General features: G+C 41.7%; 1 protein-coding gene across 1 annotated transcript; it reads left to right on the top strand.

The window, feature by feature from the left end:
- The first annotated feature begins 196 nt into the window (after nucleotides 1–196).
- rbm18 (RNA binding motif protein 18) lies at nucleotides 197–12,434 on the top strand. Its single transcript, XM_061070440.1, has 6 exons — nucleotides 197–395; nucleotides 1,267–1,380; nucleotides 5,171–5,297; nucleotides 6,128–6,208; nucleotides 9,414–9,514; nucleotides 11,460–12,434. Exons 2-6 carry the CDS (start codon nucleotides 1,274–1,276, stop codon nucleotides 11,641–11,643), a joined length of 600 nt encoding a protein of 199 aa, XP_060926423.1. The 5' UTR covers nucleotides 197–395; nucleotides 1,267–1,273; the 3' UTR covers nucleotides 11,644–12,434.
- The last annotated feature ends 1,072 nt before the right edge of the window (nucleotides 12,435–13,506 follow it).

The raw sequence follows: 13,506 nt of genomic DNA, 5'->3' as shown, positions 1-13,506 counted from the left end.
TTACCCACTTCCGGGTGTGGGCTTGATACACTAACAAGGGGTACGCCGAAGGAGCGGGGTTTCACTCTGAGCCAGTGTGCCACCATACCTGGAGACACTCAGCGATGAGAGGGGATGTTGGGGTGAACAAACCGAGCGCTCCCTCCTTGCGCCGCATCCAGCTAAACACAGCGTGTCATCACTCCGCGCCTTTGTTGTCAGACTGCGACCGTCCATCGGCCCCGGCTAGCATCAGCGACCCCCTTCTGCAGGACGAGCACAGAGACGAAGACCACCCTCATAATGATCCGTGTTACGTGTCCACGCAGCTGAATCCTCCCGGGGACAGTGGGGTCAGAGGCGGGTCGAGCTGAAGGAACCAGCCGCTGTTTGAGGAAGGGAGACAGAACGAGGAGGTGAGCTAATGCTAGCCCGCTAACTGCTAGCTAACTGCTAGCTCGTTTAAAACCCACTGTTAGATGTGTAGTTGGAAGGTTCACACGATCAGGACTGAATGAGTGACACTGTGGATGTGTGATGCATGTGTCGCTTTACACATCCGGGTTAACCAGCTGACGCCAGTAGGGTTAGGGTTAGTATTAGCCCGGAGTCCGCTAAGCTAACGGTAGCTAGCAGCAGGTCAAAATGAGAGAACATGGGGGGTGTGGAGGTTTTGTTGGAGCACAGAAGAATACAACTCACTCTTCATCACAACCTGACAGAGGCTGAGTATTTAAACTTCAAATAAACCAAGAGACAGTGTGTTTTAATGACATAGAATCACTGATCTGCACATGTGTGTGTCCATGTAACATACTTATACAGTTATTGACAATTATTATTGTATTGAAATCATATTGAGAAATATACCTTTATCTTTCAGATGATAGCACTGTCCACATGTTATTAAAATGACCAATCTATGCAGGTTTGATAGTTTGACCTTATCTCTTCAATACAACACTGAGTCTATGCACAGTCTTGAGAGTTGAATGTCAATAAGTGATTAAATATAAAGCAGATCAGATTATTTCTGATCAGTTGTCTAAATATGCCACATGCCTTCTGATCAATCATGTTATCCACAGTTTCCAGAAATATAATATATTGCTAATTTGTAAGAGTATATTATAATATTACATTTAACAGCTTACTCTTCTGCACAGCATTTCTCTGTCTTCATGTCTTTTGTCTACAGCATTATGTTTCAAAAGCTATTTTAAATTTTCTCTTGAACTTATTTGAAAGTCTAATATCTCAGTCTTCCCTTTTCCCCGCCTCCCTCAGAGTCCACATGTCGTCGGCAGCAGAGACGGTGGAAAATGCCTCCATCATTTCAGAGAGTGTGTCCCATGATGGAAACCGCTTGTGGCTAGGCAACATCGATCCCAAAATCACAGAGTGAGTAAACCCACAGTTATTAAACAAACTCCAGCTTCATGTTGAGTATTGGTTATTAAAGAGTCCAGTCACACGTTGACACATATATGCTTCTGTTTAAATTAGAGCTAAAACAACTAGAACAGCAGTGCAATTTATTTTGCCATACAATATCGTATTTCCTATTTACTGGAATCTAAATTGAAAATATATTTTGTCAAAAATCGTAACTTTTCAACTCAGCACATGAGTGAACAACAAAGTTAGTGTTTGATTTCAGCAGCAATAAGTGTTGGTTCTGAGGAGGCTGATGCAAAGTCTACGACATGAACCTGAAGCAGTGCTTTTCAACTCGCCTGCCTCTGCCTCATAGAGAGGCAACGCATTGTGTGTGCACTTACATGATTGATTAACTGTGTGCATAGTGTGTGTGTGTGTGTGTGTGTGTGTGTGTGTGTGTGTGTGTGTGTGTCGCAGTCTGAGACTGAGCAGACTGGGCTGGGTGTGTGAAAGAGAGGCAGCGAGGCGTGGAGACCTGCTGTGCTAAGGAGCAGCCATCATTCCTCACTCACCTGCCCTGTTTACTCTCTCTGTGTCAGTCTGGTGTGTGTGTGTGTCTGTGTGTGTGTGTGAGCACGGACAAGCATGTTTAAGTACACAGGTGATGTTTGGGTGGCAGCTGGTGGAGGTGCAGGCTTCAACACACTGAGGTGTCTGTGTTCACAACATAATGTTTACAAGTAGACATCCTTCAGTTGTTTGTGTGTGTGTGTGTGTGAGGGGGGGGTGATTGAAGAACCCCTGTTACGTATGCTGGATGGAGAGGAGGTCGTTTTTTTTCTTCTTGGGGTGAGGGGTGTGTTTGTGTGCCTGTGGGGGCTGCTGGAGAATGTATGGGCAGCAGCTCGGTGGGAGTCTAGACAGGCGTTTCCTTCCCCTCTCCCTGCTCTGCTCTACTTCTCCTTAAATAGCCCTCTACGTTACAGTATAGAGGGAAAACAAGAGAAATGCCCGTGGCCCCTGATGCTGATTGGGAAGATTAATTAGCTCCTGGATAGCATACGTAGTTTGTCCCGGTAAGTCGGAGCAAAACTCTCAGTGCGGGGGGGGGAATGTGGGAAATGCAAGGTGCCGACTATGAGTGTGTGATGCCAAAACATCGGACAACACAGGTTGCTTTCAATATATTAAATGAATAGTGAATAAATTTACTGTGCAAGTTTTTTTTCTCAGTTAGTTAGAGACCTAATCTCTTGAGCTACAAGTTGGTATCTGAGTAATCAATCAAAACTTAGATTTAGTATTTTAGGTATAATAATTATGTTTTATTTATTTGACGGGTATATTTTTTCATATTTTCAGTTATTTGAAAGAAAACATGGTTAATTTAAATTTACAATTTAGCGGTACCTTGCTGAAATGATCTTCTCAGAGCTCCTTGTCGCTGAGATAGAAATCCCACGTGCTTGTTTCATCCAGTGAGACCTTTCCTCTGTCTTTGCTCTTCTCACCGAGCAGAAGCACAGCAGGTGGAACCACAGTTTTCACCACATATTCATGTTTTTGGTTCTGTTGGTTGCTCAGAGAGGGGATTTCTCATTAGTGGTGATCCATCACCTTCTTCCTCTTTGTTCACCTTCTGGCCGTCATGCTACAAGTTGTGTTGTGTGTCTGGAAGTTGTCGTGCTTTTTAATAGAAGCCCTTGTAACCATCATCTTACTTATGTAGAAATTACAGTTCACAGCCTTGGCAAAAAGCAGCCCCCACCCCCCACCACATCCAAATCCATTCCTCCTCCTCTCTAATTTTGTCTTCCCTCTGACCTGCACCTTTTTGGATCGAATCCTTCTCCCCTTTCCTTCCTTCCTCTTTTGTGGGTTCCTGAGCTCTTGTATCTCTCCTACCTGGCTCCTCACCTCCTCTCTTCTCTTGGCTTCTCATCCTCCTCCTCTTCCTCCACCTTTCACCTTGCTGCCAACATCCCCTCTCTGAACTTTACTCTTCCTCTCCCCCACCTTTCCCTCCCTTTCCTCGGCCCCTCTCCTCCTCTTCCTCCGGTGGTTTTTACAACCCCCAGGAGGAGCGGCCCATTGTGGTTCAGCTCACCAACAATCCAAAAATGTTCTTAGAATGATCCCTCTCACATTAACCCATATATGCACAGATATGCAGCATGTATTTATTTGAATATATAGCAGTATTAAAACACTTGATATTACTTTACAGAATTTAAGCTTTGTTGGTTTTGGCTGACATATAATTTCCTGATCAGCGTTGCAGAGGTTCAGCGCTTGGCAAACTTTTCGAGTAAGAGTGAAGCAAAGTCCTATAAGTAATAACTTTATTATAGTATAGTCTTTCCTGTTTAAATAAGCCTATAGTGCAGGAAGAGCCACCTTCACATGGGAGCCTTACAGGGTGTTGTCTGGGAAAAGCAGAAATTCTCCGTGGCCTAAAGCCCTCGAGGGAGTCGTAGAGGAGTGGAAGACATTAGTACAACCTGTAGCTTAAAGCGACACGTCAGCCTCAGTGACCCACACTGAATCTTATTCTCACACACACACACATTCAGGATTAAAAATAACAATAACAATAAAGGTTGAATAATTGATTATTGTCCTGTCCCCATTGTCCTTTCATACGAAGCATTCATTCTTGGGCCTCGACACAAGGTTACAGCACTGAAACAAAGACACTGGAATATGTCATTAGATACATGTTTATATTATATATCTTTTTATATTCCATACATTTATGAATTAGAGGAACATTCATATTGTGATACATGAGAAATTTGATTGATCAAATTCTGCTAAAAGAGGAAATTAAATGTTTTTTTCCCTCTCTACTAATCTTTAGTTTCTTTTGAAGGATAACCAGGCACCTCTCAGAGGATAAGAATGACTAAGGAAAACACTGTGTATGAGCTGTTAAATTAAAATTATAATCAATTTGCAGAAAACAAATATGCAAAAAACCCATTTGAGTGATTTATCAATTAATCAAGAAAATAATTTTTAAACTAATCAATAATGTAAATGGTCCATAGCTGCAGCCCAACCAGTATAAGAGGTCTTAGACGACAATCTGAGAAAAAACAGGTCTCAGCAAATCCTACATTTTTTAATATTTTAATTTCACATTATAATTTCACTGTCGATTAGTGAAATTAAATCAGGCCCTGCTGCTCAGCATGTATTGGAAACATGCAGACAGCACCTGTTTTTTACAGCCATATACAGCGGCAATGAATGCAGTTTATATGTGACCCTGAAGACATTTCTCAACATAATAATGTTTTATTTTTCCCCCATGGCAGCTCGTCCACAGCAACATGTACTTAAACATTCACACATATCTCTTCGGTGACAACATCTCTGTGTTCACGTGTAGTCCAACAGTCTCCGGCAGGTCCACGCAGCCAGTGGATGTTTGTTCGGAGCTCGGTGCCCAGGGGGGATTTTAGGCTTCCTCTGTTTTATTCCCTCATTGTCCTGCTACTGTATCCTCAGCATTGTCTCAATAAAAGATTTACTGTCAGTGGCTGCCACACCAGCTGGCCCGCTGCTAAAAAGGTGTCAGGGAGAGAAAGCTGTCGTTCTCGTTAGCCTCATCTCCTGCAGCCACAGAGTTCAGGCTGGTAAATCCAATGTGGGGTACAGGTCTATGCAGGCGAATCGTTCATAGTGCATGTTTTTAATCATAAAGGGGAATGTTTTAATCATGTATGTTACAGTTTCAATAAATTCTCAAAAGCTAAACCTACATATTAGCCATGATTTGACTCTGACCGCTCTTATGTCCCGGCAGGTATCACCTGGTGAAGTTGCTGGAGAGGTTTGGTGAGGTGAAACAGTTTGACTTCCTGTTCCACAAGTCCGGGCCTTTAGAGGGACAGCCACGGGGCTACTGCTTTGTCAACTTCAGCACCAGAGAGGTACACACAAGATGAAGGGATTTGTATTTAATTTATTTTATAAAAGTTTGTGGAAACTAATCTTACATGCACTAAATGTGAAGCTTTCTGCTTATCTCAAGTGTCTACCCCCAATGTTGATTTTAATAAAAACTACATTCAGCATGCGTCACACATTTTCAAAGTAAAATTCTTGTAAATACAGAAATTCTTTTTAATTTCAATAAATTACTAAATCCACTACCCGTCAATCACAGGGATTAGTACCATACTGTACCATGTCTACATTGATTTGTGTTACACAGACTCCGATCACAGGTTTTATTTGATCAAATCAAGTCTGACGGCAAGACAGCGTTTCCTTGAGAACAGGAGTCAATAGTCGGCTCGGCCACTCGGGGTTCAGCGGGCAGTATTTGTTTTGGACTGAGCTCAGGGATCATGATAAACATCTCGTTTCACAGCTTCTATCTATCGGTGGGATATGACGCCCTCCCAAAAGGAATATACAGAGGAAGTGTGTGTTTATCTAACTCGCTCACACACACTTAGGAACCCGCTGACACACACACACACACAGATAGAAGTACTTCATAAAAATATAATTTAGCATCAAGCCACTCGTTTGATCAGATAATCCTGCATTTACTCACACAGCCTCTGAAACACACACAGTTGTTGTCTACGTGTATGAAGTGGCACATCATCATCATGTATTGTTGTTTTTGCCTTCTCTCTGTTGTGAGGACTAATGATTTAATGACTCGAGTGCATCATTCATCAATCATCCCGGCTGATGTTTAATCATAATTGTAAAAGATCTGATCCTCTGATTCATGGTGTGCCTGCAGGAGGCCGAGCGGGCGATCCAGTGTTTAAATGGGAAGCTAGCTTTATCCAAGAAGCTGGTTGTGCGATGGGCGCACGCACAGGTGAGGGTGAGTGTCAAACTCCTGTTCCACTTTACAACATTTAAAATCTTACACACCCTGATGGCTCAGTGAATTAATACATATAAAGCAGAGCCTGAATTGGAGGTTGGCTGAAATCGGCCAATATGAAGCTTTCATAGACGTATCTTTATCAGCCGCAGCCTTATCAGAGAAATTTCCTTTTACACAATAATAAATGCAGAAAATATTTCATTTCATGTTAGAATTTCACACAAAAAAGGTTTATTTTTTTCACATAAAATGTTTATGTATTTGGTGGTACTTAATTAATGATTATCAGGTTTGTTTTAATTGTAATATATGAAGCCTCAGTTACATTTCTTTGTCACAACGATTTGATAACAACCTCTTTTAATATATATTGGTATATCCATATCTATAGGTTAGCCAGAGGAAATGTAGAGCTGTGCATTCCAACCATTGTATCATTGACTTTCAGAGATAAGAGATAAAAAAGTGGAAATCTTAAGGAAAATAAACAATAATTCTTGAGATGGACATTCTTGACTGGGACACCACTTGCACCTTGGTTAGAAGCTATTAAAAGCATCTGTCGGTTTTCATTTTCACATTAGTCCTCCAGTGGTCAGTGTATGGGGAGCAGTGGGATCCCAGCAAAGCTTATGTCTGTATCTTAACAATGGACAGCCTACTGGCAATGGGTGAAGGGATATCCTGTATAGAGACGAATCACGCCCTACACACACATACACACACATACACACAAACACATAGTAGAGTGAGGTCAAGGTCAACTCTAAGACAACACGCTGTCGGATAAATCTGCTCACACATTGATTGTGGATGAGCTCAATCCACCGTTACAACAAAAAATAGAATCTCTGTGATAAAATGTGAATTTTAGCTGTTTTTATCCTGTAAGTCCAATTAACATACAGAAACTAGTGTTAGGGCTTTGTTCATACAACTTTAAGTGCAGACAACTGTGTCTTAAAGTGATAGCTAGATCCTCTTATGTGTTTGTGAAGCTGCAGAGTGAGGGAGAGAGTGAGATGTGTGTTTTCAGATTTTGGTTTGGGTGCAAAAGTTTAGCTTTTTTATTTTATTGCACTTTCTTCCATCCCTTTTATTGACATAAACTTTAAAAGTTGACTCAACTTGAAAGAGTTAAACATATCAGACTTTCTCTGTCAGTGGCAGTCACTTGGGATTTTGCTAAAAGTTTGATTATCGTTCTACTCAGTCATTGAACACACATCCATTGAAAGTGGCATTTGTGATCTGGGGGTTTGAGTCTAATCGTTATTTTACCGGTAAGATTTGAATTTTAAGTTAAGTTTTTATGTGACATGATGAGATTAGTGAGTCAAAAACTGTTTGTGCTGAAGTCGTCGACACATTTCCGGACTTACATCTTGATTTTATTACATTGTATAATAAGAGAGGAAATTATGTTGATGTATATTTTAGTATTGAAGTGTTTGGTCCAAGTCTTAACAAACATCAGTGAATTTCCAAATCAAATATTGCAACTGTTTAACAACTGTGTCTTATTGTTTTATATTGATAAATTGAGCCATATTGTCTGTGATTGTTTATTGAAAAGGGACGATGTACAGTAATTAACATGCATCCAACATGTAAATGAACTAGATTCAGCCATGCAGGCTTTGTTGTCATCACCAATCCCAGTCGGGTTGATGGTTAAAAAACTGAAATGATGTGTGTCACATTTAAAGATTCAATGATTAATGAATAAATTGATTACGATCAATCGACAGATCATTAATAGGCAACTGTTCTGTTAATCAACTAATATTACGTTTCCTTTTAAAAAATATTTAAAAATAAGTTTGAATATTTCCCTTTTTAAAGAAGCTATTTTAATAAGTCAAGTTAAAATCAAGTAAATTGTTGATTAATTGGGAAAATAACAAGCAGTTTAATAAAACTAAAATTTTATCTGCAGTCGTTGTTAAAGTATTTGCACATGAATTGAATTATAATCCGACTATAATTTAAAACCACATCGTCAGGAACCTGCTGTGTTAACATCCTAACGTACGCGTGACTGCAATCAGCCAAGTTACATGTTCAACACTCAAATCCAGCTGTGAGGTTTTTATAGTGTCGGCTACTGGGATGTTTTTGATGCATTCCAGCTACAGGCCTTTAGAAAGAGGTGGAAGGGAAGGGTCCTGGCTGGTGGAGCGGCCATTGTTTTAGACCTATTCTTGGCTTGACATGTTCTTTATTTCTCGGTTCTCATTGTAAGACCTCGTGTGCTTTCCATGCATGTATGTAACTTCGGTGCCACATCCAGCAGCCGGGACACTGTCAGATGATTTCCAAGCATCACATTCCTGCCCATGGCTGTGGGGGGGGGGGGGGGGGGGGGGTGTCTCTCATACTCATCATGTGACTCCTGTTTTTGTCTCTTTCTTTTTTTTCTCTCCACAGGTTTGACGAAGTCTGTGTTGGCTGGTGGAGATGTGTGGAAGGGGGTTTTGAAAAGGAATGAGTGCAGACGGTGGTGGTTGCTCCTCAGCTGCTCCCATGTTATCCTCCCTCATGCCTCTAGGGCGTGACCGTGAGCTGGACGCACACTCGGCTCCCGTTTGGATTCTGTCTGTTCCACCAGACGCAAACAAAATCAATGCAGCAGTTTAGCAACGTTCATGTTTGCGGGAGGAAGCCGGAGTTGGCTCTGACGAGAACCGCTGTCAGTGTTTATCAGGAGGTCGGAGGCGCTCTACATATCTGGCCCACTTGGTTCCTTCTTACTCTCTCCCTCTGAGATTGTGTTGGTAGTGTTTCCTGGTCAGACTTAGCATCACTGCACTCTAAAGCTTTATGACAGTTTAGTTCTGATTGTGACACAAGCCCTGGTACAGAAAAACAAGTGATGCCAAGGTTTTTGTGTATTTAGCAGAAACAAAAATTCCAATCTTATCAGCCACAACTAAATTTGGGCTGTAATTAGGGTGTGGGCTGTCCACATCTTCATCATCATCTACACAATCTGCATTAGATACTCTCGGCCTGAACAGGACATTCGTCAATCTTTTAGTCTCTCCCACTGACTCTCTGTTTCTGTGACTATCTACATGTCTCTTTCTTGCCTGTGAATTTATCCCTTTGTTTGTGTCTCTCCATCTGTGTCCATCACTGTTTGTGTTTTTTTGTTTTTGTTTCGTTTGGCCCATGTGTGTGTCATCTGCAGAGGTTTGAAGGTTTCCGTAACGACAAGACGATGCCTCCGAGCCTGGAGCCGTCGTCGAGCGGCGCCGGAGAGGACGGAGCCTTAACAGCCAATCACCTCAGGTTGGTACACAACACCGCTTCACTCCTCTTTTAAAGCACATCCCCACTAAAATGGTTGAATGTGAAATCACTGTTATAGCAGACAACCAGCCTCCAGAGTGGATGAATTCGAAAATGACAGGAAGACTGAACCTTTCAAAAGAGATTACGTGACACGGTTAGAAACTGTCTGGCAGCAAACTTAAGGAATAAATGATTTGCCTCTCCTTTCTCCTAAACGTCATCTCAACCAATTGCATGAGACAGAAGTTACTAAGCTAAGTGTGTGTTGGACGATCGAACAGCATCTGAAACAACATTCCTCTGGCAATTTCTGTAACTCTCGGAAACTGGCGTTGTTGCATTCACATGCACGTCATGCAGCGGAAATACGATTTTGAACGAGCGAGATGTTGAAGCTCTTTCAATTTCCACACAATACTTTCTCTCACTTTCATGGGTGCAACGCCATTAACACCTTCGAGGAAACATTGTCCAAATGTCCGTAGCGTTATATCCCTAGCTATAAACACTTCCAAGATATAATAGTAACTATTCTTCTTTAAAATGGTTAAAAACAGCTAGAACTTTGTTATATGTTTTCATGACTTGTTCAATTGCATAATTAGAAATGTTTCCAGCAATGTTCAAACCCAGAGAAATCCCCAACTTTATTTAAGGTAACAGACCGGGGGATTTTGGTCGCCTTTTAATTGCGTTCTTCTCTGTCCTCGGCCATTGCTGCAACTTCCAGGTCAAACAACTTTTGACGAAGGAAAAACGCACAGCTAGCCATTTAGCCAGTTAGCTAGTTAGCCAGTCGGCTGTGTTTTCCTTCCACTGTTTGTATTGCTCGCTCGTAATGAACCATCAATTTCTCTTTGCTGCATAACGTGAATAAAACTTGAAAACATAACCTCATACGTGAACACGATTTGCACCTGAGTGGCGTCTGGTACATTTTGAACTCCCACGCTGCTTCGTGACATCTTTAAACTCGGCTCTCTTGTTATTGTTTTGATAGAGGGACCCCTAGCGGCCGAAGTTACACATCGTACGTTCAACCTGTAGATGCGATTGGCACAAACACCTTTTCGAACATACTCTCCTCCTTCATTAACCTGTGTCGCTCGTCTACCTCCACACATCCTCCTCTGTGCTCCAGCTCGGCCCCTGAAGCGATCACAGCCGAGCCCTGAGTGCTCGTTGCGTTTCGCCACAAACCTCAGTTCAAGTCGAGTTCATCTGGACTCACACTTTGGCTCCAAAAGCTTCTGGGTGGAAACGCTAAAGTTCTGTCAAAGTAAATTACAACGTGTTTCGTTGTTGTGGCTACACTTGCGACCTGACATATGCATATTCACACACACACACACACACACACTCGCACACACTGTAAGCACGCCAGTCACATCGAGCACTGTTAAGTCGGTAAAAGGCCTCTTGTGCTCGCGGTGTCAACTCTTGCCGAGACAATCCAGTGTGTGTAGCAGAGCGTGAGCCGGCGGTGCTTCTCAGGAAAGGTTGCACACTTTGATTCTAGTGTAAACTTCAAAATCACTCTCTCCGCAGTGAACAGGGGAGGAAATATATACAGCCTCTTCCTGCTTTGTCCACCGATATCCCCTCTAGATGTTCCCTCACTCTTACTCTTACAGATGATTCACTTGTTTCCTCGTTCACTCACCTGCACCGTAATCTTTCTCCCAACCTCCTCTCACTTGCTCCTTCAGCGACCGATTTCCTCTCAGTCTCTCGCTCGCTCCCCCCTTCTCCCCTCATTTCTCTCCATAATACCGAGAGCACTAATAACTCCTCTTCTTTCCCCCTTCAGCCACGAGCCGAGAGACTGTCCATCACTCAGTCCGTCTCTCACCCTCAAGTCCAACACTGGTATTTTTCCCGACCTCACCTCACATCTCCTCTCTCTCTCTCTCTCTCTCTTTTTTCCCCTCCCCTCCTCCAGCACGAGTGCTAAAATCCGCGCCATCGAGGCCAAGCTCCAGATGATGGATGAGAACCCAGAAGACGACTACGCCGGCCCGTCGGCCTACGTTCACAACAAACCGCCAGAGAGGAAACGATGGGAGCCCTACAATAAATCCCACCACAACAACCAGAGCAGGCCCTTCCGCAAGTTCAGGAGATGACCCCATGCTCCGAGACGACCCCCCCCTCCACCACCACCTCAGCTCAGCCCCCCCGCCTACACACAAACAGACTCTTTACAGTAGATATTATACAGACTTTATCTGGGAATAAAAGATTTTTTAAGATGTTCCTTTCAGAACTTTGACTCTTTTAGGAGCAATCACGGAGAAGTACCTAAAGTGTTTTATTATTGGGGCCTAAGCACTCAGCACGGACCCTATTGGAATTGCTTCGATTGTTATTATGATTATTTTTGGTTACATTACATAATTAGTTATGATTTAGTCTTCAATGACGCCCCAAGCCTGACTGCTGTACAGGTTGGATCCGTCACCACTCTCGTGCTTTCACTTTGTTACAGAGACTTACCACAGGTGCATCATCCAGCTGGGGTTTGCAGGCACTAAAGGAAAGAGAAATTATTATTATTATTATTATTCAATTCTGTTTTTATTTTTTTTTACCTCCAGATAAAATTATTTAAATGAGAGGTCCTCACTTTTCTGTGTTTGTCTTGATTCAAGACGTCAGACCAGGAGAAAGCAAATAGGATTTATAACGGGTTTGTATTAATGGAGTTTAAATGAGAAGCCACTCAGCGACAATTAGTGTGAGCAGCCGTTTGTTTTGTGTAAAGTGTCGTGTTTTTTCCCCGAATAATTTGCTCTTTTTCTTTTTTTTTCTTGAATCCAATTTTTCTACGACTGCAGCTCAATCATTTTTACAAACGTTATGTGGCATGGAGCTTGTTTTAATTTTCATTTGCAATTAAAGGTAATTGAATATCTCATCCGCAGAGTCTGGTTTGATGACATGTTATAGGTTGTACACAAGATTCAGTTAAATTAGTTGTGCTGTTATAGCAACATTAAAATGCCCTCAGCCCGAAACACTGTTCCTGATAATAAAGAATTGGATCTTAAAAGATGCGGTAACCCTGCTTCACCTCTTTAAAATACAAATAAAAGCAGATCCACTATTATTCTGTGTGGATCATAAATGTTTTGCACCACATAGAATTACCATGACATCCCACATTTTCTGGAATAATTGATTAATCCTGGTTATTTTAAACACTGATTATGTTCTAAGCCCCATTTCCTTCTTTTTTCAACTGGATATTAAATATTTTATTAATTTGTGCTCCATGGAGATTTGAGTCAATAATTTCCATCCTTTTTATGCTGACTGAATGTGGGTTTAATCTTGTTTTGTGTGTTGTTCTACTGGAGCACAGAGATGTTTTTGATGTGTTCTGAATTGTGTGACCTGCAGTGTGAGGCTGTAAAAAAAAAAAAAAAATCCTTTTCAGGGCAAAAATATATTTTAACTAATAATATTTTACTTGCATCTTAATATGAAAGATAAATAACCTCGCAGCAGGGAGACGGGTCGATAGCAAGATGACAGAAGGTTATTTCATGCGCGCTGGAGAAACCAAATCCTACCTCTTGACATCACCCACTCGTTTCCTGTTCTGATTTCTTTGTTGTTGTAAATTCACCAGATCGCAGGATATTTCTGATGTTCGTCAGATCAGCTGAACGGCTCCTTTGTGCCATGTCTGCGCATTTATCTGTTTTCAAAATAAAGGCCCCGTTCGTTCAAATATGTCACAGTCGTTTCTCCTGCAGAATAATGTATTTTTTTTAGGTTTTGGTGTTTGTGAACTATAGATTGACAGATAATTGTGGAATCGGACCAATGATTGAAACATCGATCTCAACCGGTTTGTGGCCTCGTGTATATCCTGTAATTATCTGGCTTATCCTTTGTTAAATAACTCTATTTTATTTCGTCATTGTAGATTTTAATGAGCTCCAATTTGTCATAATTGTTGCATGTTTTTTTTTGTAGCTATC

Source organism: Limanda limanda, chromosome 1, assembly GCF_963576545.1.
Source record: "Limanda limanda chromosome 1, fLimLim1.1, whole genome shotgun sequence".
Taxonomy (NCBI): Eukaryota; Metazoa; Chordata; class Actinopteri; order Pleuronectiformes; family Pleuronectidae; genus Limanda; species Limanda limanda.
Note: the sequence above shows the minus strand (reverse complement) of the source record. Positions and strands in the feature narration are given on the sequence as shown.

What these genes read in the sequence shown, in the direction of transcription:
- rbm18 (XM_061070440.1), top strand. Translation starts at nt 1,274, where the DNA reads ATGTCGTCGGCAGCAGAGACGGTGGAAAATGCCTCCATCATTTCAGAG. An exon ending in ATCGATCCCAAAATCACAGA is followed by an intron (nt 1,381 to 5,170) that starts GTGAGTAAACCC and finishes ATGTCCCGGCAG; the next exon opens with GTATCACCTGGTGAAGTTGC. An exon ending in TCAACTTCAGCACCAGAGAG is followed by an intron (nt 5,298 to 6,127) that starts GTACACACAAGA and finishes GTGTGCCTGCAG; the next exon opens with GAGGCCGAGCGGGCGATCCA.